This window comes from Cebus imitator, unplaced genomic scaffold (assembly GCF_001604975.1).
Source record: "Cebus imitator isolate Cc_AM_T3 unplaced genomic scaffold, Cebus_imitator-1.0 Scaffold641, whole genome shotgun sequence".
In the NCBI taxonomy this organism is placed as follows: Eukaryota; Metazoa; Chordata; class Mammalia; order Primates; family Cebidae; genus Cebus; species Cebus imitator.
In genome coordinates this window covers 545,607-570,400 of record NW_016107956.1, presented here as the reverse complement: position 1 = coordinate 570,400, position 24,794 = coordinate 545,607, and the positions used below count along the sequence as shown (strand labels likewise).

The 24,794-nt window shown below is 38.5% G+C and overlaps 1 protein-coding gene across 1 annotated transcript in view; it reads left to right on the top strand.

The window, feature by feature from the left end:
- Positions 1-24,794, top strand: part of ALG9 (ALG9 alpha-1,2-mannosyltransferase) — an 87,508-nt gene that overhangs the window by 31,126 nt on the left and 31,588 nt on the right. Inside the window, exons 8-11 of the mRNA XM_017517656.2 lie at positions 387-541; positions 2,484-2,634; positions 3,265-3,412; positions 4,903-5,032. Coding sequence (XP_017373145.2) covers positions 387-541; positions 2,484-2,634; positions 3,265-3,412; positions 4,903-5,032 — 584 coding nt within the window. The remainder of the gene's footprint in view (positions 1-386; positions 542-2,483; positions 2,635-3,264; positions 3,413-4,902; positions 5,033-24,794) is intronic.

Sequence of the window (24,794 nt, the reverse complement as noted above, 5' to 3'; positions counted from 1 at the left end):
CCAAGAAATGAGTTTATGTTATGCTTTTGGTTAATCTCACAAACCTTTCATCTTAGTGGCAGGACTCATTAAAGGAGACGGCATTTTCTTCAGCCAATGTAGAATTTATTAAGTTCTATTAGCCATTAACTTGACGTTCATCTGTGTCCTCACCAATCTAGTATTGTGCCGCTGTTAGAGTTTAGATCTCGGGAGAGCTAAGGAGTATGTTCCTCTTTCCTTTTGATGCCTTTATTGCATTGGAGAAAGTGTGAATACAGGAGTAGAAACATTTTATGGAGTGTCCTAGGGCATACTCTCAAATTTGAGATCAAGGTAACACTGAAACTAAATATGTTGTTTTGTTCTAATATATTGAAAGGTGGATGTTTTTCTGTGTCTTGCAGTTCAGAATTTAGGCCACCCATATTGGCTTACCTTGGCTCCAATGTATATTTGGTTTATGGTTTTCTTCATCCAGCCTCACAAAGAGGAGAGATTTCTTTTCCCTGTATATCCACTTATATGTCTCTGTGGTGCTGTGGCTCTCTCTGCACTTCAGGTGAGTTTCAGGGAGAAGTATATCTGCCTCATTCTTTTTTACTTATTAAATAATTGCTCACAAAACTTAAGTGAAAATTACAGAATGCTTCCACCTAACATATTTTATCCACAACATGAAGCCTGATACAGATCATATTATTAAAGCTTCTTGTATTGATTGCTTAGCTGTTTACCATACTCTTATTTGCTGATTACATGTTTGCAGTGTTAATTTGTGTGTTACTTTGCCTCTGTTACCAACAGAAATCCAATTGCAGAATTCCATTCTGTGGCAGAGGTAATGGAACATCTGCTCTTTGAACTGCTAGATCATAATAAAACTTACCCAAGAGTTTGGGATCACATCAGACACTTCACAGTCTGGGGCACTCTGTAATCCTGATTGAAAACCTGCCCAGGTCAATTCCTTGGCAGAGCTCATCTTAACTGTTTGAATATCTCTCTACTTATGGCTTCAGTAGCCTCAGAACGCTTTATTGCCCTCTACTACCATTTGCAGTTGGCATAAAAGAAAATAATTAGGATGATAGGTTTTTTTCTTAACAGGTTTATTGAGATATAATTCATAAACCATACAGTTTACCTATTTAAAGGTATGATTCAGTGGTTTTTAGTCTATTCACAGATGTGTGCAACTGTCACCACAGTCAATTTTAGATCAATAACCCTGTACCCTTTAGCTGTTGTTCCCCCATTTCCTTTCCCATATCTCCTCAGCCCTAAGTAACCACTAATCTACTTTGTGTTCCTATAGATTTGCCTATTCTGAACATTTTCTATATATGGAAACATGATATATGGTCTTCTGTGACTGGCTTTTTTCACTTAACATAATGTTTTCAAGGTTCATCAATTTAGGTGATAGTTTTAAAAAATAATTTTAATTATAAAAGTAATTGAACTTTATTGCAGATAATTTAGGAAGTGGTAAAAGAAAAATTAGCCCCATTAACCTAACAAAAACTCCTCCCAGCATTTTTGTATATCATATACCAAGGTTTATTATAGTTGTGATAATCACTGTACATGTGACTTTATATCCCTTCTAATTTAATATTATAACATTCTCTGTGCTTATCATTTTAGTAGCTGTGGAATGTTCTGAGTTGGATATAATATGTAACATTATTATGCAATGTATAATATATTGACTTGATTTTACATAATATAGTTATTAGATATAATTCATGGTAAAATTTAGGTTGCTTATTTATTCAATATTCTAAATACTGCTAGGATAAATAGCTTATATTTGGACTGATTCCTTAGAATAGATTTCCAAAAATATGAAAAGGGTTCAAACAGATTGATGCCATTTGTTATATATTGGAAAATTGCTTTCTGAAAGTAGTTTTTGTCTAGAAGGGAAGGAAGGAAGGGAAGAGGTCTGATAGAAGGTACTGAAAGACAGCAGAATTCATGCATGTGTTTATATTATAATATTCATCTAGTTTGTAAAGTCGTTCAGTATATAATTAAGAGCATGTTCCTAGTGTTCTACGAGGGGAATTCTTTTTTCTTATTTGGTCATGAGACCTTTTTTTGATACTAAAAGCTTTGATAAAAACTTTGATAGTAAAGATTAGTATTCATTATATCAGAAACAAATTGAAATACTTTATATATCAAATAAAACTACCAAAAAAAAGCATTTCTTAAATTTTTTTTTAAATATCTTATTAGGCCTATAAATGCTAGCAAAATATTTAAATACTTTTCCTATGAAGCTAGTGAGATTTTATTGTTGGCAAGCCCTCTGGCTGGCCAAAACTACAGGTAGTCTTAAAGGAGTTGGCTTTTATCTTAGAGTTTGGAGTAGGGATGTCACTGTTTGCAAATGCTCAGATCCTTAATAGAACCTCTTTTTTGACTTTGATCTTGATGTTACTGTGATGTCTTGTAATTATGTATATTCTACAAGTTATATTTTCTTTTACCAGCACAGTTTTCTGTACTTCCAGAAATGTTACCACTTTGTGTTTCAACGATATCGCCTGGAGCACTATACTGTGACGTCGAATTGGCTGGCATTAGGGACTGTCTTCCTGTTTGGGCTCTTGTCATTTTCTCGCTCTGTGGCACTGTTCAGAGGTAGATCTTCTAAGAATATCTTAACCTACACTGATGAGCCACTTCCCCTTAGGTTTTACTTGATTCATGGTTATATAATACATATTTGGCTTATGCTAAGAGGCCATTTCTAAAAAGAAAAACTGTAGACTTAATATTAATGAGTGGGATGTGACTTCTGTATCTTAGGATTGAAGAGAAGATTAAGGATTCCTTTTAGCGTGATTAACTACATTTTTTGTCTATTTTTGTTGTTGTTTTCTTCTAATGGATACTGATAAATTAAGGAAGTCTGAAACTTAAAATACAAATTTAGACTAACTTCTCATGATTATATGCTTTCTTATAATCAGTATTTGGATCCATAATCTTACAATATGCTCAAGGAAAATGAAGTTAAAAAGGTGAAAGGGCATAGAGAGGGGCAAGAAAGCCAATTATTTTTGGCAGAATAGGGCCACTGCTGTAACCATGTTCTCAGCTAGAGGGACATTTTCTACCTGTAGAGCAGGCTTCCTGCTGGAATTGCTGTGGTCCTTCCTGCCTTTTAAATTTCATGTGGCTTATGGTACGACATTAATATGCATTATAATTGAAGTCAGAATCTCATCTTACTCATCTCTGGCTCTCACTGCCTATTCTTCCTTCCAGGATATCATGGGCCCCTTGATTTGTATCCAGAATTTTACCGAATTGCTACAGACCCAACCATCCACACTGTCCCAGAAGGCAGACCTGTGAATGTCTGTGTAGGAAAAGAGTGGTATCGATTTCCCAGCAGCTTCCTTCTGCCTGATAAGTAAGTTGTCCTTTAATTCCCAGAGTTTTAAATCAAGAAGTAGATAGAGCAGTTCTGTGGCAGTATTTTCTAATTTTTGTTTTCTTTTGGAGTTTTCACAGAGAGTTATTGAATCATTTACTACCTCGAAGAGCTGTGGGGCCTGCGTACTGTGTACCTGCCTTCTGTGTTCATTAGGCTCATTAGACTGAGGGCTGGGTCTGGGTAGACATTCTGCACTGTCCATAACCGCAGGTGTCCAGGGACTTCTGAAAATGCCCTGTGTCCTAGGCTTTTGCCAGTGGCTCTTCCTGAGGATTCATATTTACATTTTTATAATTACCTGATATTAATCCACTTCTAAAAGTGGTCTAGAAACTTCAGCTAGACGAGAGAAGAAATTTTTGATCCAACAGTGGTGAAATTTCTTTACCATTATGTAGACACTGGGGAAAGCTGTGATTAAAACATCCGTAACAGTATCTTTTATGCTGTCTGTGGTTATGAGAGCATAGGCCCTAAAGTTCCTTGTAGTTTGCTTAATTTGGCCAGAGAAGAGTCCCATGTAGGTAAAAGGGATATCTGGTTAAGATGAGTCATGTTGCTCCATTTGAGAGCTGGCTTCAGTAGCTTAGCTTTTTTAGGTAGTAGTACCTTATGCTTCATAAAGACCTCGTCTCAGTCATTGATGATTAAATTAAAACTTGTTTTTTAAGTGTTGACTTTGGCCTTTGCCTTTTACATTTGAAATAGTTTTATAGATAAGGATATGTTTGAGGGTTACTCAGGAACAAAGTATTTCTTCCATAGTATGTTTTCAGTGCCATATATTACATTTCATTCTTTTTCTTTTCTTTTTTTTTCTTTTTTGAGACAGAGTCTTGCTCTATCTCCAGGCTGAAGTGCAGTGACACAGTCTTGACTTACTGCAACCTCTGCCTCCTGGGTTCAAGCGATTTTCTTGCCTCAGCCTCCTGAGTAGCTGGGACTGCAGGCATGCAACACCATGCCCCAGCTAATTTTTGTATTTTTAGTGGAGATGGAGATTTACCATGTTGGCTGGGGTGTCTCTTGACTTCGTGATCCGCCTACCTCAGCCTCCCAAAGTGCTGGGATTATAGGCGTGAGCTACCGCGCTTGACCTCTTTCATTCTTTATGTTTTTATACACCTGATAATTTGCTTCATTTGGTGAGTCTCTGTGCCCAAATAGTAATTGACAATAATCATCGGCACTTCTCTGGTTGTTTGATGGTATGACTGTTTGGTTATGAATTTCACTGCTAAGACTTGGTGAAATGGGTCAAGAGACATCTAATTATAAATTTCTCAATGATTTTGGACCGATTTGTGACCTCTGCCTCTATGCTCCCTGATTAAGGTTTTAGCAGAAATATTTTTCCATCAAGTGAAATGTTTTTCACATGATTTTTTGGCTTGTTTGTTTCAAATAGGTTTAGCAATATTATCCCCCTGTGTTTTTCTTACTCTCCTTATTTGTGTTTCTGACAGTTGGCAGCTTCAGTTCATTCCATCAGAGTTCAGAGGTCAGTTACCAAAACCTTTTGCAGAAGGACCACTGGCTACCCGGATTGTTCCTACTAACATGAATGACCAGAATCTAGAAGAGCCATCCAGATATGTAAGGGCTGCATTCTCTTTTTGTGTCTCTGAAAAGAATTCTATACCTAAAATCTATTGACATATATATTAGAGCATTGATAAAATGAGAATTTCTTAGAAAGTGATTTTTTTTTTTTTTTGAATTTTGTTTTTGTTGCCCAGTCTGGAGAGCAATGGCATAATCTCGGCCCACCGCAACCTCCACCTCCTGGGTTCAAGTGATTCTCCTGCCCCAGCCTCCCAAGTAGCTGGGATTACAGGCATGTGACCTCATGCCTGGCTAATTTTTTGTATTTTTAGTAGAGATGGGGTTTCTCTATGTTGGTCAGGCTGGTCTTGAACTCCCGACCTCAGGTGATCTGCCCACCTTGGCCTCCCAAAGTGCTGGGATTACAGGCGTGAGCCATCACACCCGGCCAGAAAGTGATTTTTTAAGGCCAGGTACTGTGGCTCACACCTGTAATTCCAGCATTTTGGTAGACAGAGGTGTGATAATTGCTCGAGTTCGGAAGTTTGAGACCAGCCTGGGCAACATAGCAAGACCGTGTCTCTAGAAATAAAATTTTAAAATAAGCCAGATGTGGTGGCTTACACCTATAATCCCAGCCATTCAGAAGGCTGAGGCAGAAGGATCACTTGAGCCCGGGAGTTCAGGGTTGCAGAGGGCCATGATAGCACCACTGCACTCCAGCCTGGACAACAGAGCGAGACCCTGTCTCAGAAAAAAAGAGGTTTTTTTTTTTTTAGGGTGAGGGGTGTAACAGCTTTTGTTGAAAAAGAGTAAACAATATCACTTTTATTTTCAAATTAACGTCTTTATATTGTATGTAAAATGTATAATTTAATATAATTTTGAAGCTTTTGGATGGGCTGGTAGAAATTTGAACCATTATTCTGAAACTCATATCGTTCCTTGGCCTATTAAAATCTTTGATAGGGAACTTTCAAGTTATCAGGTGGACCTTTGACCTAGCTATTAGTATATTCCAGTTTTAGCAAATGAACAGTCGGTGAAGACTGTTTCCATAATGAGTGCCAGGGAGCAACCCCTCTCAGGACCATGATCTTCTCCCTACTTATCTTTATGCATTCTGAGATCCCATGCGAATTTTATTTCAGTTCCTTTGAAAGATGATACTTGGGTGACATTTGATACCTGTGAAATCTTTTATAATAAAAAGGTAAGAAGTAATAAAGATAATGCTTCTCTTGGGTCCCAAAGACAGTGTAAGATCATTTTCTAGAATTATTAGAAAGCACATTTTTAGCAACCTGTCCCTTAAAGAAATATGTAAATATGTCAGCTATATTTAATTTACATTTTCTTATATACTTAAAATGTAAAATAGTGAGACTTCCAATTCTCTTCTGAAGCAAACCTGCAGCCACACCTGGTCTTTTGTCTCCAAGATTGGGGCTGGTTAGAGTTCCATGGAGACCCTCTGGGTTTATGAGTAAGATTCTTACTGTATAAGCTTTAACTATAAGCTATGAAAATGGACATCTTAATGACACAGCCTTGAGCTGTTCCCTTATGAAGGTAAGATATGCATTTCTACCACATGGCTTGTATTAGAGCTTTTTTCTTTTAATTTAAGGCTCTGATTCCTGTTACAATGGAAATACCCCTGGGCAGGGTAGACTGTTATAGGTCATTTTAATTTTATCTGCAGATACGAGTCTCCTGAGCACAGGGCATCACTCTGGGGACACTGGACAGTCAAAGGGTAGGAGAATACACTGTCATAGGGGGACTGTATAAATTCAGAGTGATGTTATAGGAGATTTGCTTTAGGAAGAGGTAGTAAAAGTGGAGTAGTGAAAAAAAGAGCATGGACTTTGGAGTTGAGTAGATCTGCCTACATTCAATCTCAGCGCTGTTACTAAACTCAATAACCTTGGGCAAATTAGTTAACTTCTCTGTTTAACTAATTTAGTTTCTATCTGTAAAATAGCACCTACTTTAATTACGACATTTGATATTCTGTCTCTCTGTAGCTTAAATGCAATGTTCTTATGCTTGCACAAGTGTTCTTAATCTGATAATGGTATACTAGATGGATTCAAGGTAAAGAAACCCTTAAGGAGATGTATAATCTGCCCAGATCTCTCCCTTTCCTTCCTTTTATTGTTCCCCATCCTGGTAATTTTATTCCAGTGTGTCCAGACTCATCATTGCCTTTTCCACTCCAGTGACTTCACTCATATTGGTGACTGTGCCCGAACTACCCTTGTGTCTCTTGTCTATCAAAATTATCTTCTTTTTTTTTTTTTGAGACAGAGTTTCGCTCTTGTTACCCAGGCTGGAGTGCAATGGCCCGATCTCGGCTCACCGCAACCTCTGCCTCCTGGGTTCAGGCAATTCTCCTGCCCTAGCCTCCTGAGTCGCTGGGATTACAGGCACGCGCCACCATGCCCAGCCAATTTTTTGTATTTTTAGTAGAGACGGGGTTTCACCATGTTGACCAGGATGGTCTCGATCTCTTGACCTCGTGATCCACCCGCCTCGGCCTCCCAAAGTGCTGGGATTACAGGCTTGAGCCACCGCGCCTGGCCGATTATCTTCTTCTTTGAAGTGAAATATTCAAGTCCATATTGAGCAGACCATCCTTTAAGTATCTTAAGTATTTATCTGTGCAGTTCATTTAGCCATTTAATTTTGTTGGTCTTATGTTATTTAAATATTTCTGATATCTATATCATATCTTTCCCCATCAAATGTGTGAATGCTGTGAAGAGAATGACTGCACTTTGTGTCTTTTGTGTTCACCATAGCATCTAGGATAGTGTTGTATACCTAGTAGTTCACTTTTACATGCTTTCTCAGTGGATAATGAATATTCATCATCATTGTGGCAATGATGTTGAGAGAAAGCTGGCTAGAAAATCTGCAATGGCCTTTTGCACATTTCTTAGGCTTTTGTTACTGGTTGTCTTAGTTAGATCATATTTTCATATTCTCTGCTATCAGACAGTGTTAAATTTCATTAAATGACCCTATATGTGCTTTACCCAAAAGGTGATGATTTTTCAGAATGCCAGTAGTCACCAAAATGCTGACTGATAAAAACAGGGACAAACAAATGATTTATGTCTGCTGGGTAGCAGCCATGTCCAGCCCTTTAAATACAAGGATTTTTTTGCTTATTTGTGGTGACAGAATCACAAAAATTAGGCATGAACCTTTTTTATTAGTTCATCAACTTTCATTAGTGATAGTGTATTTTATATGTGGTTCAAGACAATTCTTCTTCCAGTGTGGCCTAGGGAAGCCAAAAGGTTGGACCTCCATGGATAGAGTGTCTGTCATTGTACCCATCCACATTCTTGAAGATGAGTTTTACTGCAGAATTGCCTTCGTGCTCTAGTTTCAGTGGATTTTCCTGCATGGGGGTCGGCAGCGGAGTGCTCTCCAAATCCAATTTACTCACCTTTGACCCTTTGGAAGTAGCAGGGATGTTTGCTGGCTTAATTTTTTTTTTTTCCATCATCTACTTGACTCTCATGCTGACTTACTATTAATTCTGCATGAACTACGATAATGGATTTATCTCTCAGTTAACTGTTTAAAAAGATATTTGTTTTCCTGTGATGGTAGAAGTAATATGTATTCATTGTAAAATAATGAAAGTTATAGACAAGAAAAAAATTAATCTGTTATCTCATTACCCAAGTATTACTTCTGTTACCATTTTGGTGTTTCTTTCCTTTCACTTTTTCCCCCTTGTATATATATGTGCATTTGGAAGTAAACATAAATCTCAATTATTTCTTTAAAAAGAGTTACGTTTAATTCTTTAAGAAATAGTGCCAGGGGCATGACTATAATACCCAAGTAACTTTGCCCCATGTGTAGGAGCGCATGTTGTGCAATGCTTATGTTTGTCACTTTTGGGATAAGTCCTGGTTTTTAGTCCAGGCTTATCCAAGAAAGCAAAACAATGACGTTATCTTTCTTGAGCATGCTAAATAGCAGCATTATTTTTACCTCCCCTTTGGCTTCAGTGCTAAGTGCTTCAGGTCTGTCCCTTTTCTACTCTGCATGGAAATGAGGAAAGATGTATCACTTTTTAAATTTCACTATTTTCTTTACCTCTGGGCTAATCAAGAATTAGGAGTGAATAAGTGTAAAGGTTCTGTGGTTTGTACTGTACCATTATAACTATATTGCAGAAATCATTTTTTTGCCGCATATATTTTCCTGTTAAGTATTGAGTAGCTATTGAATAGCTCATTATTGAACATTAAGCATTTATAGGGGTGCTTGCCAAGATTTTCTGTCAGAATCAAGACCTGAATTTGGAAGATACATTCAATGTCACCTCTTTAGTTCTTGAAAAATTCAAATTTTTGTTCACTGTTTCAAGGTGAATGATACTCTTCCAGCTCCAAATCTGATACATGACTTGGAAGCTACCTAGTCAATGGATGAAAACTTGGAGGAAAAAACAGTTTTTCAGGAGGAAGCTTAGAGAAAAAGGCTTTTTTTCTGACTTTAATGCTTAAGCAGACTTGCTGGAAGCTTTCCTGTTTTCTTTCTTTTTTAAGAGACTGGATCTTCCAGTGGTGCCATCATAGTTCATTTTAACTTCAAGTTCATGGGTTCAAGGGATCCTCCCACTTCAGCCTCCTGAGTAGCTAGGACTACAGGCATGTATCACCATGCACAATTAATAGTTTTATTTTTTCTAGAAACAAAGTCTTACTGTGTTGCCCAGGCTGATCTCAAGCAGTCTGATTGTCTTGTCCTCTCAAAGCGCTGGGATTATAGGAATGAGCCACCATGCCTGTCTTCCATGTGTTATCTCTGAAAACATGGATTGGTCATTGATTTTTTTCCCAAGCAGTAATGTAGTCAGTTCTGCTACAATAAGATATAAAATTATGAAAAATTATTATGCAGTAAAAACCACAAAGCTTACTGGGAAAATGGAGTTAGGGACACAATACTTAAAAAACCGTCACTTAAAAAAGAGATTAAAAATTAGCCATGCATGATGGCTTATGGTGCTAATTCTAGCACTTTGGGAAGCTGAGGCAGAAGGATAGCTTGAAACCAGGAGTTTGAGACCAGTCTGGGCAACATAGTGAGAAACCATCTATACAAAAAAAATAATAATAAATTAGCTAGGTATAGTGGCTCATGCCTGTAGTCCTAGCTACTCAGAAGGCTGAGGTAGGAGGATAGTTTGAGCCCAGGAGTTTGAGGCTACAGTGAGCTACAATCATGCCACTGTACTCCAGCCTGGACAACACAGCAAGACCCTGTCTCTGAAAAAATAAAAATTAAAAAAAGATTTTAAATGGCAGTATGATTTTACATATGTTACATGGTTAAAAGTATATAAATACTACAATAAATGTGACCGTTTACTTTGTAAAAGACTTGAAGTTTGCTTGTAGACTGGCCTTGGAAAGATTGCAGTTTGTAGTAGTAAAAGGATTATCTGAAATCTTATAAAAGTTATAATAGCAAAGGTGAATGGGTGGATGTGGCTTATAATACAGTAAACTGAGAAAACGGGTAGATATTTGAGTGTGTGTGTGCACTTTGTGTATTCCTATGTTGATTGCTTCCACTGAGTCTACTTTTCTACATTCACCTAGTGTTTCCTGTGAATTAAATGACATAATCAAATGCAAAAATTAAATTATGCTCAAAGTGTTCCCCAATATGTCCCTTGTGTTGGAACAAATTTGCATTTTCAAAGCTAGTATTTAAACAGAACTGACTGTATTATCAGTCAAAACATTCTTTATTTAATTCTTCTTTGTCCCTACTTTTCCAATTTAACCAGTAGAAAGAATATTAAATTTAAAAGGGAGCTTAAAATATAGTCTGTGATCTTTTTATTTTATGGGTGAAAGAACTGAGATCAGAGAGATTATAACTTGATAAAGATTAGCCCTAGGATAAAAGGCTTGGTTTCAGGATTCTTCAGTATTATTTTCATGCCTCCTCTTTCTTGTTTTCATGTGATGGCTAATCATTCTTTGATGTTACAAGACCAATTAGACATTAAGTAGCTGAGCATTACTATTCGTTTGTTTTGGTTTTTTAGAGACAGGGTCTCACTCTGTCACCCAGGCTGGAGTGCAGTGGCATCATCATAGCTCACTGTAGCCTTGAACTCCTGGGTTCAATGGATCTTCTCACCTCAGCCTCCCTAGTAGCTGGGACTACAGGCACTGTGAAGACCCTGTCTCTACAAAGAATTTGGCTGAGCGCGGTGGCTCACACCTGTAATCTCAGCACTTTGGGAGCTGAGGCAGGTAGATCACTTTGAGGTCAGGAGTTCAAGACCATCCTGGCCAACATGGTGAAAACCCTTCTCCACTAAAAATACAAAAATTAGCCAGGCATGGTGGTGCACAACTGTAATCCCAGCTACTTGGGAGGCCGAGGCAGGAGAATCACTTGAACCTGGGAGGCAGAGGTTGCAGTGAGCCGAGATTGCGCCACTGCACTCCAGCCTGGGTGACAGAGCGAGACTGTTTAAACAAAAAAACTTTTTTTTTTTTTTAATTAGCCACAAACCCTATCTAATTTTTAAATATTTTTGTGAAGGGTGGGGCTCACTATCTTGCCCAGGCTGGTCTCAAACTCCTGGTTTCAAGTGATCCTCCTGCCTTGGTCTCCTAAAGTGGTGGGATTACAGGAGTGAGCCACTGTGCCCAACCCATTACTTTTCAAAAAAATTACTTTCCATTTCTAGTTTATATGTGAAAGGTACTTTAAGTAGTAGATATTATGTTTAACAATAAATAAAAATGATCAGGATTTCCCTGGACACACTTTCCTTTCTTTTTTTCTTCCTTTTTCTCTAATTTCATCCTTTCTCCTGCCCTTTTTGGAAGTCCTTATTGGAGGAAAAAGTAACTTGACCTATTTGTTTCCTCACTAATTGTTATCAGTCTTGGGTATCAAGGCAAGCAGATTCAAATTGCTGTAATATATACAGTGCAATTAGATTAAAATCTAAGAATTTAATTGAAGAATGTTCAAAATATGTCTTTAAAATTAATTTTTTAGTGTTCATTATGTTGGCATTTAGAAATTAATTGACGTTTCCATTATCTATAATGTTTGAATAAATAAAAATTTTTACCTTTGAGTTTAGATTTTTTACGGTGCAATAAATTTTTACTTGTGGGTTTAAAGATTCAATTGACAAATACGTATTTAGCAAGGCTATATGGGAGACAGAAAAACTGTAAGACAGTCTGTGGCTCTGAAGGACAACTACTTTTTAAAATTTAACTGGAGCATATCTAAAAGAGGAAATGAAAAGACAGAAAAATACTTGAAATCTTTCCCTTTCAGATGTTTCCTCCCAGGCCTCCTTGTTCTTATTTCAATAAAGGAAATAGCATAGGAGAATATTGATGATTGGCCACATGATAGTGGCAAGAGCATTGACTGGATATTAGGAAAGTCTGTGATTCTTTTCTGGAATTAAGTGAAGTACATTTTCCTTTTAAGTGACTGGGAATTTCTAAGATCGTTGACACTTCTTTGCACCTCTTTCCAATTTGCTGAAACTACACCTGAAATCCAATTGAAGGGTTTATATTTTAGCTTATCCTGTTACCTGTTTTCCTATCATATATTTTATGGCAGCAGAGTTTACCTTGAGACATATGTCCTGGGCCGGGGCCCTCATGACCAGAGATGGAAGTCTACATGCTGCTTCTGTCCTGGAAGAGATGAGTACTGTTAGAGGCTTACTCTGTGCTGTGTCCTGCTCCAAGAGTGTGATGCTGGCGTTTGAGAGTTGAGATGATGTCATTGAAGACTCCAACCCTGACAAAGTTTCTGTTACAGCTGACGAGGAAAACTGTGACAGCATTTATTACTACCCAGCTCTCCTTAGCTCACTTCTCCCCTGACAAAATACACACCTTTTATTATTGAGATCTCAACCTCTGTTTCAGGGCTTTTATTTCCTTTGAGAATATGTAGCTTTGTTTACATCTGGAGTGGTATTGAATTGTCATTCTTAACATATGTTTGTTGATAAGATGTAAGCAATGATATTGATGATTGATAAATTAGCTTGAATTCCCCCACTGTTACCTTTTCATCTTTTGGTTTATAGGTGCTTATGTGTTCTTCTCTAAAGCTTCTAGTGGGTTGAAACTGAAAGAAGTCACATTTCTTTCAGAATGAGTCTTAAATGCTTGTGTTTTACAAAATGTTAAATTAAGGCATATTTTTAGCTTCGACAGCTGGTTGATATGTAGCCTGTGACTAATGAAATGAAACACATTTTTGTTTCATGATCATGTGTTAATGTCACCCTACAATTTTGTTATTTTTGATGTAAGAAAGAATGATTAAACCTGAAGAAACAAAAAAAAATGGGCTCTTTGGTTATACTTTAAGGGAGATTTAAATCCAGTCTTTTGATTTTTGAATTGTAGATGATGTGGTTATGATCTCAGATTTTGCAGTGTGAGATATTTATAAAATTGAGAGAATAAATTTATTCTCTCTGGTTGTAATTCAAGACATGTTAATTTAGCTTTTAGACCTGTGGGGCAGTAGACACTTAGTGTTTTCAGGGATATAAACTGAGGACTCTCAAGCTAAAAATAGTCACAGTAAAACAATATAGCATGATCCAAATCTTATAAAGAAAAATCAATATCTGCAGAGAAGTTCTAGGATATATACTAACAGGCTGATGGTGATTTTCTTTGGGTGGGAGGACTGTAAGTGATTTTTTAAGATTTTTTTTTTTTTTTGTAATAATTTTTAATTTCATCATGGAAAAAAAATAGCCATAATAGAGGGGCTGTCAACTGTGAAATCTTTAATATCCCTACCAAGAAGATCTGTGGTGGATTTAATGAGCAACATTCAATGTGTTTTCAGTTGACCTTGAGCTTCTCTTCCTTGAACATAAGAAGGACTTTCGACTCAAAGTTGGGAGATAAGTTTTCTATTAAGTAATTTTTCCCTCTTAGCCTTCTGGCCTCTTAAGTCATTTTAGTCATATTTAATACTGTCTTTGCTACTCTTTCCGCAGTTATTTCTTGATTACTTCAAAAAAATAGATGTGTTTTACCAATTTACAAGCTCCGAGGAAACTTTTTTTTAGAAACCTAGAACTAAAGAGGATGCTGCCGTGCCTAAGGCAAGTAGGCTATTAAACTCTTCCAGGCTGAAGTGCATTAAGGAATTAAATAAAAATTTAAATAAAGTTAGTTTTCCTGTCGTTGGGGTTTGGACAGAAAGCCTTGTTTGTTCCATAAGCATGCTTGAGACTATCCATTGGCGGGGTAATTCCAACAGTTTTAAATCACTGGCTCAAGAAGGCAATGATCTATAAATCTTACCAGCACAATCATGTTCATCTCCTATCTTTTTTTTTTTTTTTTTTGAGACAGAGTCTTGCTCTGTCACCCAGGCTGCAGTGGCACGATCTGGGCTCATTGCAGCCTCCACTTCCCTGGTTCAAGCAATTCCCGTGCTTTAGCCTCCCAAGTAGCTGGGGTTAATGGGCGTATGTCACCATGCCCAGCTAATTTTTTTGTGTTTTTAATAGAGATGGGGTTTCACTGTGTTGGCCAGACTGGTCTCAAACTCCTGACCTCAGGCAATCCACCCATGTTGGCCTCCCAAAGTGCTGGGATTACAGGCTTGAGCCCCTATACCCAGCCTCATCTCCTATCTTTAGGCATCTTTTTTGTTCTGTTCTGTTTTTTGTTTTTTGTTTGATTTTTTCTTGAGATAGGGTCTATTTCTGTCACCCAGGCTGGAGTGCAGTGGTGCAATTTCAGCTCACTGCAACCTCCACCTCCCAGGTTCAAGCAATTCTTGTGCCTCAGCTCCCAAGTCGCTGGGATTACAAGTGTGTGTCACCATGCCCAGCTAATTTTTTTGTATTTTTAGTAGAGACAGGGTTTCACAACGATGGCCAGGCTCATCTCAAACTCCTGACCTCACATGATCTTCCCACCTCAGCCTCCCAAAGTGCTGGGATTACAGGCATGAGCTGCCATGCCTGGGCATCTTTTTTGTTCTTAATCACTTTTAAGTGTTTCTTACTCTTATCCTTCATTGGTTGATTCATTCATCCATTCATTCAACTTTTTTTTTGTCCCTATGTGCTGAAAATAGGTTACAGAAAGCATAATCTCCTGTCATTTAAGAAAAGTCCTTTGTAAGAAAAAAAGGAAGGAGGAATTATGGGGGAAAAAAGGAATTGAGAGAAACAGAAACAATGTAGGAAGCAGAAAAAATTATTAATATTTCCTGATAGATTAAAAATTTTGGGTTCATGAAACAAAAACATGATTTTCACATTATGATTTTAAAAGGAAACAATCAGGAAATAAGAGCTGCTAGAAATTAAAAATGAAAGAGTTTCTTAAAGGCAGTAGAATGATTAGAGGATAAAGTTGAAGAAATCTTCCAGACTATAATAATACAAAACAAAACAAAAACAGAGAGATAGAAAATAGAAAAGAAACAATAAAATCAGAATCCAGAATTTAGCTAATAGGATATCCAGAAAGAGAAAACAGGTGAGACGGAGGAGAGGAAATTGCTAAAGGAATCATGTGAGACTATCCCCAGAACTGAAGGATATCAGTTTTCAGATTGCAAGAGCCTGCAAAGTGTTCCTCAAATGATGAACGAGGGAAGACCCACACCAAGATATATCAAGTACCAAAAGAAGTTAGTGTATGTTGCTATTTGATAATTGAAAAATCAAAAGCTACCAGAAGAGGTCAGGTTGGTTTAAACCTGAGATTGCACCACTGCATTCCAGCCTGGGCGACATAGTGAGACTGTCTCAAAAAAAAAAAAAAAAAAGCTACTAGGAGAAAAAGCTGGAAGAGTTGAGTGGCTGCCTTTGGGAAGCTGGACTGGGGAATAAGGAGGGTACTACTGTTTTTCATCATAAGCTTCTTGTACTACTTAAGTTTTGTTTTTTTAACTCTGTGCATATACTATTTCTTTTGTCATCCAGGCTGAGTACAGTGGCACAATCACTGCTCACTGCAACCTCAATCTTCCTGACTCAAGCAATCCTCCTACCTCATCCTCTCAAGTAGCTGGGACTATGCGCCTGAGTCACCATAACCAGCGAATTTTTTTTTTTTTTTGTAGACACAGGGTCTGGCAATGTTGTCCAGGCTGGTCTCAAACTCCTAGACTCAAGCGATCCTCCCACCGTGACCTCCCAGAGTGTTGGGATTACTGGAATGAGCCACTGTGCCTGACCACATATATTATTGTTTTTCTTATTATTATTTTGAGATGGAGTTTCACTCTTGTTGCCCAGGCCAGAGTGCAATGGTGTGATCTCGGCCCACTTCAACCTCTGCCTCCTGGGTTCAAGTGATTCTCCGGCCTCAGCCTCCTGAGGAACTGGGATTACAGGCATATGCCACCATGCCTGGCTAATTTTGTATTTTTAGTAGAGATGGGGTTTCTCCATATTGGTCAGGCTGGTCTCAAACTCCCAACCTCAGGTGATCCACCTGCCTTGGCCTCCCAAAGTACTAGGATTACAGATGTCACACCCACCTTGTCTGGCTGCATATATTATTTTGATAAACTTAAAGGTGAATTTAGAAAAGGATATAAGTCTTACTCTCAGAGTCTAATAGAAGAAACAAAATATTATTAAACAGTTTACTGAGTGCCATAATGTGCATAGAGAAGGTGAGAGAACTCTACTTTAGCCTCATGTAAGAGGTGGCATAGGAGTTGAGTCTTAGAGGCTGACTGAGAATTTTCTGGCAGAGGAAGGGGAAATTGACATTCCAGTCAGAAGGAACAGCATATGCAAAGGCTTGAAGTATGAAAGAACATTGAATATTTAGGAGAAATTAAATGACTTGAGGTTTCTAGAATTTAGTTAATTGAGCAGAAGCATTTTCATTACTTTCCTGTTATGTTTTCACATATTTATATATGTAACTGTGTTCTCTGGCAAATTTTACATTTGTTTAAAGACAAGGATTCATGTTTGTAATTAATCTTTGAGACCCTCGCGATGCCTGACATAGGGATTATACACAGCTGGTGATTTTTTAAAACTTCACTGAAATGCTCAAAGAGCCCTTCATAGTCTCTTTGAACTAAAGAGAGGTCTCCCCAAACCTTGTTAATAGTAAAAATTGGGACCAATTAGGACTCAAGCACTACCATTTTTCAAGGTTGTTTATATTCCAGTAGGAGTACCAGGTTACAAGCCCCTGGAGGACAGGGATCATGTGTAGCTTTCTCCTGTGGTTTGTTTTTAATGTAAATTGGCAGAGGTTTGTATTTGGCAGATTTGTGTCCTAACCGGCTCCCTATCAAGTTTGATATGTTGCAGGAAGATGGAATACTTTTCTTTTAGCTATGGTAGGTCTATTTCACACAGATGTTTCTGAATTATCTGTTCAGGATCGTTAATGAAACTCTAATTCAAAGCCTGGGAGCCATGCCTCCCTCATGCAACTTAATAAAATTTCGTAGGTTGATGCAAATATTAACCTGGGTAGAACTTTATCTGTTGAATTTATATTCTTCTGAATGGGTGACGAAAACAACTGTGAAAAGGTTTGCGTTTAAAAAGACATTCCCTGTTCTTAGATTGCCAAGTATATAGCAGGAATTGATAATAATACAAACTAACAGATAAAGCACAGAAAATATAGTAGGAAAATATTTTATAAGCATGTTTTGCCATCTCTGGATTGTTGAAAATTAACTTCACATTACTTTTTATTTATGCTTTGGTATAATGGCTTTGTTCTATTGGCTGAACGCCATTTAAAGTTTATACGTCTGAGAGTGTCCATCATAAGTTGGAAGTTCCTAAAGGGAAGATGTTTATCCATGTATTTGTCTTCCTGTGGTCCCCTTTTAAACTATTAATAACAATATACAACCCGTAAGAAAAAAATAGAGATTTTGATAAAAATGGTGACTATTTGTATATATATGTTGACTTAACTCTAAAGTAGAAATTCTCTAAAATTTGTGATTTTTCTTTTGTTTCCTAATTTAGTATTTAACAGACCTTTCTTAACCATAGCAGTGATAGTGACTTTAGTCATAAATACTAATGAATTTCATTCTGTGTTATAGATACATTCTTAAAATATTTTATATACGATGATATTTTAAAAGTCAGATTTATGAAAGCAACCCAGAATTTGTTATTATTAAACAAATCAAGCAATCTCCCATGAATTCTCAGATTTCTAAATCTGCATTTTTGTATAGAGTAAGTTCATTTATTTTCAGATATGTTGTTGAGAACTAAGAGATGTCATGCAGTTGGGCTTCACTGAATTGCAGTACCACCATCCTGGGTGTTCGCCCCCATGCACTGATTTTACAAGTGGGATAAAGAGTTTCATTTCACATACAACCTCTCATCAGCTGGTAGTGGCTCACTGGACCCTGTGATGAAAGCATGATGACACTGAATCCAAGCTCAGTGGAAGAGTGCCACAATTGATGGTTGATGTCAAATGTGAACAGTGGGAAGGGAAACAACCATTGGAGCTTTCTGTATTTGCTGTCACCTAACTTCAGGATAGATGTATGTGGTGATTCTAGGCTCTGTAGATAAGACATGTGACCTGTTCCCAAATCAGACCTTTTATGTTGATAAAGCACTTAGAAATGAAGAAGCACTGTAAAAATTTAGAATTTTTCAGGCATGTAAGCCCACAAAATTTCTCTAACCTTTCCATATTTAGCATTGGCTTTAAATAACTCCTTGACATCAACAAATTGAGAGAACTGAATGATCTTATGAATGATCTTATTTTGCCTTTGCCTTTTGTGACAAATATGTTTCTTAACTGTATTCAGTGCTAGAAGTAAGGCATAGACTTTCTATGTGCCCAAGACTTGGCAGTGTAAAAGCAGATCCTGTATATTTGTTATCTCCAGCACAGGGCTTTTAATATGGAAATGTGTGTAATGATGAGCAGCAGTAGTTTAGGGAAGAGTAGAATCAGCAAAGGGGAGTATATTTGCAATTGTAAGGTATATTTGCTTTCTCTACAGTTGTCCTTTCTAGAGTTGAGAGGGCTTTTCATGGTTTGCTGTCCAAACCTTTTGGAAAGGTGGTAAAATCCCTGAGTCTAGGTTAAGTTACTTCCCTAAATCACAGAGTCAGAGTATTCAGCAGTCCCATTTCCTGATAGGAATGAAAATATTAGCTAGATTTAAATAAAAAGAGCACTTAGAGGTAAAAAAATACAGAACTTTTTTTTACAGGCGCTGTCACCCAGCCTGGAGTGCAGTGGCATGATCATGGCTCATTACAGCTTCAACTTCCTAGGCTCAGGTGATTCTCCCACCTCAGCCTCCTGAGTAGCTGGGACTACTCAGTAGCTGGTGCACACCACCACACCCAGCTAATTTTTGTGGAGACAGGGTCTCAGTATGTTGCCCAGGTTGGTCTTGAATTCCGAGGCTCGAGCAATCTGCCTGCCTTGGCCTCCCAAAGCGTTAGAATTACAGGTGTGAGCCACAGCACCTGGCCTTTCTTTTGAGACATGGTCATGCTTCGTCACCCCCAGGCTGGAGTGCAGTGGTGCAAACACAGCTCACTGCAACCTTGATCTCCCAGGCTTAAGTGATCCTCCTGCCTCAGTCTCTTGAGTAGCTGCAACTACAGGCACGTGCCACCATGCCTGGCTAATTTTTGTATTTTTTTGTAGAGACAGGGTTTCACCATGCTGCCCAGGCTGGACTTGAACTCCTAGGCTCAAGCGATCCACGCACCTTGGCCTCCCAAAGTGCTGGGGTTACAGGTGTGAGCCACTGCACCCAGCACAGAGCATCATTATAGTCTGCTTTTCTATTGTTGACTTTTTGGAGCACTAGTCACTTCAAATGTTTGTTTTATGGTTGCCTGCCGATATAATCTCTATCTGTCTTGAAGGCCTCGAGTGGATATTAATGCAATGCGATTTCTGCCCAGTGATCTGAATGTCAATGTGAAGAAATTCAGTGAACCCTGGGTAAATAGCAGAAGTCACTATGACTCTTGACTTAGCCAAATGCCTCGTCATCTCATTAGTGGCACATATGAATAGACCATTTCTGTAGGAACAGATTCCCATTGTTCCTAGCTGTGATCTAGTGAAACTACAACCAAAGGAATGGACTTGTTGGAATCAGTGGGAAAAGAAGACCCTGTTGAGCTTGACTCTAGTCTGGCATGGTGGACAAACATGAGAAGAGTAGAATAAGCGGGAGGCCCTAGGGGTTGGGGATGGTCCCCAAGGGGTTCTGGCATCTGGTACTGCTCTGGGGATGGTGCCAAGTATGATGTTTGACTGGGGCAGTACACCTGTCAAACAGTAATGCAGGTGTGTTAAGGTGAGCTTAAGGAGAACAGAAGAGCAAAAGCCCATTTGATCTTATACAAATACAGAGCATGAAAGTAGGGCCTTATAGGAAAAAAATACTGATAATCCATTTTCAAATATTTAGAGCATATGCAATAGGATTTCTTTTTACTTTTTTAAAAATGTTATTTTTAGAGACAAGGTATTGCTCTTCTGCCCAGGCCGTAGTGCAGCGGTACAATTATAGCTCACTGCAGTTTCAAATTCCTGATATCAAGCAGTCCTACCTCCTCAGCCTCCCAAGTAATGAGGATTACAAATGCACACCACCATACCTGGCATGCGTGCATGCGTGCGTGTGTTTGTATGTTTTTTTTTTTTTTTTTTAAAGAGAGGGTCTCACTGTGTTCCCACGCTGGTCTTGAACCCCTGGCCTCAAGTGATCCTCCTACCTCAGCTTCCCAAAGTGCTGGGATTACAGGTATGAGCCACAATACCTGGTCGTACATTTGTATTTTTTATAGTAAAAAAGTTGTGGCTAAAATAGAGTCAAAAGACATCTCAGAACTTCTTACATGAAGAAAGTTCTGGAAGTTTGCAGAACTGGACTTGATTATCGCTAACATCTTGTCTATAAATTGAGAAAGGCAAGAAATAATCAGTTTGGAATTTCAGTTAATGCTATGGTTTGTGTCTCCCCAAGTTCATGTGTTGAGAACTTGATCCCCAGTGTGTCAATGTTAGGAAATGGGACCAAATGGAAAGTGTTTTGCTTATGAGAGCTCTGCCCTCATGAACGGATTAATGCCATTATCGCATGAGTGGTTGTTTATCTCAAGAGTTAGTTCTTTATAAAAGGATGCATTTACCCCCCCTTGCTGTCTCTTGCCCTGTCTTTGCCCTTCTGCCATGTGCTACTTTCTGCCGTGAGATGGCACAGTAAGAAGGCCCTTACCAGATGCCAGCACCTTGGTTTTGTATTTATCAGCCTCTAGAACTGTAAGGAAGTAAATTTCTGTTCTTTATAAATTAACTGGTCTCAGATACTCTGTTATGGAAACACAAACACAGAGTGGACTAAGACAGTTGCTCTTAAATGTGATTCTTCTATTTATTTCCTTTGGATTCTCTAATTCCTTTCCCAATAGCAGGAACGCATTCATAGATCTGAATGGAGTCATATATTCTTATCACAGTAGTAGAATTCAAAAATAGTTACTTAAATTGATTTCCATAGACAACTCACATACTTTAATTTTCCATTCTATAAAATATCCTAGTAAGTCAAATCTTGTTATGGTGAATTTTCTAGCCTTACTCAAAATTAGTAGTCAGTTTGCTGGAGCTTGAACTCATTTTGCTAATTAGAAATGTTTCATAGATTTATTATAATATTATGTGACCTTTATTGTATGGTATTATGGAGGAAATAGATTGTCCTCCAGGGGCTAGAAGCTGAGGGAAGAAATTCTTGGCATTTACGGATAAGCTGGTCATAGTTTTGAACAGCTTGGTGTTGGAAGTTGTCCAGCATTCTTTCTTTCCACAAATACTTTTTGACTGCCTGAGATATGCCAGATACTGTACCAGGGACCAGGTTTATAGTGCTGATCAAGACAGACTCAGTCCTTGCCTTCACAGAGTTTATAAGGCTCAGCTGTAAGAAGGCTTGGGGACTGCTACAGTTGCTCACAGAGGGATTTGAGATGTGATGAATCAGAATTTATTATGTGTTTGCAAGGAAGACATTCTGAATGCTGCTTAAAAGCTAAGTATTAAATTAATAGCATATGTCAGCTATTGTTGCTGTTGGATAGTCTCAGTTATGACCAAATTTTACTGAGCTGTGGGCAAATTGTCTAAACAGTTTTTTCAGCTTTAATCCTTCCACTTGCCTAGGAGTTTACAGGGCAGTTGATTTAGATTGATCTTTCACATTATCCCCTTGGGCTCTTAGAAGATTCATGATGACAGTTGTTTACCAGAAAATTTTCAGTGACATTTGAGAAATAAGATCTGTCTTCTGTGTGGAGATGGTTTCTCTGTGATGTTCCCTGAACCTCATGCTGGCCCTTGCCAGAGATCTCTATTTTTACAGCTACGTGCGTCATTGTCAGTTCCAGCTGATAGATGATTGAATGCAACTTCACATCCTTCCTGTCTTAGGACTTGTGGGGCTTTGGCTCAGGCAGCTGGATAGACAACAGGGAAGGTCACTGAGAACAGGAGGTTGGACTACTAGTTCTTTCCTTGTCCCCACATGGCATTCTAAACTGTGGTAAAATTGTTTGATACAATCATTGAACCCATTCCTCCTGTTGCCTTTTCTCAGTCTTCAGCTCCTCATAGCCTTTCTGTAGCATTTGAAATCCACTCTCCACCCAGGTTTTCAAAACTGTGTACTTAATTTGATTCTTCTACATCCTGTCTTCTGGTTCCCTTCATCCCTGGCTTCTTCTGCTTCTTCCTTCTGCCCAGTATTATGGGCGTTTTCTCAGCTTTATCTGTGGTCTTTGGCCCTCTCCGTTCGTTTTGTTTCTCAACAGACACTTTTTGCGACAGGTAGATATTCTTCCTCTTCCCCCTGTCAACCATTCTCCTTTCTGCCTTTTTCCCTCTGTTTTCTCTTTAACTTTTATTATGAGCTCTAGGAAGTCTTTTCAACTACTGTAGCCTCCAGTGATCTCACCCTTTCTGAACTCTGAATTTTTAATATTTTCTGTATTTCATATATGCTGATGTCATTTCCTTACCCAAATTATGAGTTTAAGAATGGCCTGGGGCTGGTTGTGGTGGCTCATGCCTGTAACCCAGAACTTTTGGAGGCCAAGGTGGGAGGAATCACTGGAGCCCAGGAATTCGAGACCAGCCTGGGCAAGTTAGTAAGACCTTGTCTCTATTTTTTAAAATTTAAAAATCAGCGAGGCATGGTGGCACATGCCTGTGGTCCCAGCTCCTTGGGAGGCTGAGCTGCAAAGATCACTTTAGCCTGAGAGGTTGAGGTTGCAGTGAGTTATGATCACATCATTACACTCCAGCTTGGGTGACAGATTGAGACCCTGTCTCCAAAAGAAAGAATGGCCAGCTGGGTATGGTGGCTCATGCCTGTTATCCCAGCACTTTGGGAAGCTGAGGTAGTAAGATTGCCTGAGGCCAGTTCAGCTCAACTTCCTGGGCTCAGGCGATTCTCCCACCTCAGCCTCCTGAGTAGCTGGGACTACAGGTGCATACCGTGAACACCACTATGCCCAGCTAATTTTTGTAGAGACGAGGTCTCATTATGTTGCCCAGGTTGGTCTTGAATTCCGAGGCTCAAGCAATCTGCCTGCCTTGGCCTCCCAAAGTATTAGAATTACAGGTGTGAGCCACAGCACCTGGCCTTTCTTTTGAGATAGGGTCATGCTTCGTCACCCAGGCTGGAGTGCAGTGGTGCAAACACAGCTCACTGCAACCTTGACCTCCCAGGCTTAAGTGATCCTCCTGCCTCAGTCTCTTGAGTAGCTGCAACTACAGGCACGTGCCACCATGCCTGGCTAATTTTTGTATGTTTTTTGTAGAGACAGGATTTCACCCTGCTGCCCAGGCTGGACTTCAGCTCCTTAGTTTGAGGCTGCAGTGAGCAAAAGAAAAGAACAAGGACATGTTATGACTTACATGCAATTTTATATACTTTAGTTTAGGATTCACCAAATAGATAGTTAATAAATGCTTTGAGGATGCCTAGAAGATTCCTTTTTTGCTTTTTGATCTGTAAACAATTTTATTGCCTGTCAGGGCAAATTATATCACCCTTCAAATAAAGTCAACAAATTCAGTACTCAAAAAATCATAGTGTCCAACAACTAATCAAAACTACGAAATTGTGAAGAGGCAAGAAAATGTGACCTGAAACCAAGAAGATTTATTTTGATACCATTTAGTGGATACTGCTTGTTCATTGCTAATTGAGTGGTTAACATTATAAGCCTTCTGTCCTATATGTTGGGTTTAACTTGAATTCATAGTAGACATTAACCAGGTTGAAACAAGAATAATTTATTTTAATGGGCTGTAATGCTCCAGAGATTGTTTCTTCCAGCTAAATATGCACATTTCATAGAGCTGGTCAAGGATTCCTTCTGATATTCTAGCTATTTTTATAGTCCTTTACAGTTTACCAGTTTTATTTAAATGAATTATCTCATTTAATCCTCATTATAACTCTTTGAGGTAAGTGATATTATCTGTATTATCAGAAGAAGAAAATGAGGTATAAAAACTGAAAAGACTGTGAGTCACTCAGCCAGTTTATGGTAGAACCCAGGCCTGAATCTAGGCCAGCTGACTTTGAACTCCTTTTCTAATAACCTTAGTTGTTCTTGAATGAAGAACCTGCCCTTGATCATACCTAATCATTTTCTGCTGGAGGGCTTTGTCCTTATGTGTTTGAGTTGTTCCATCAGCTGCTTCCCAGGGAGGGT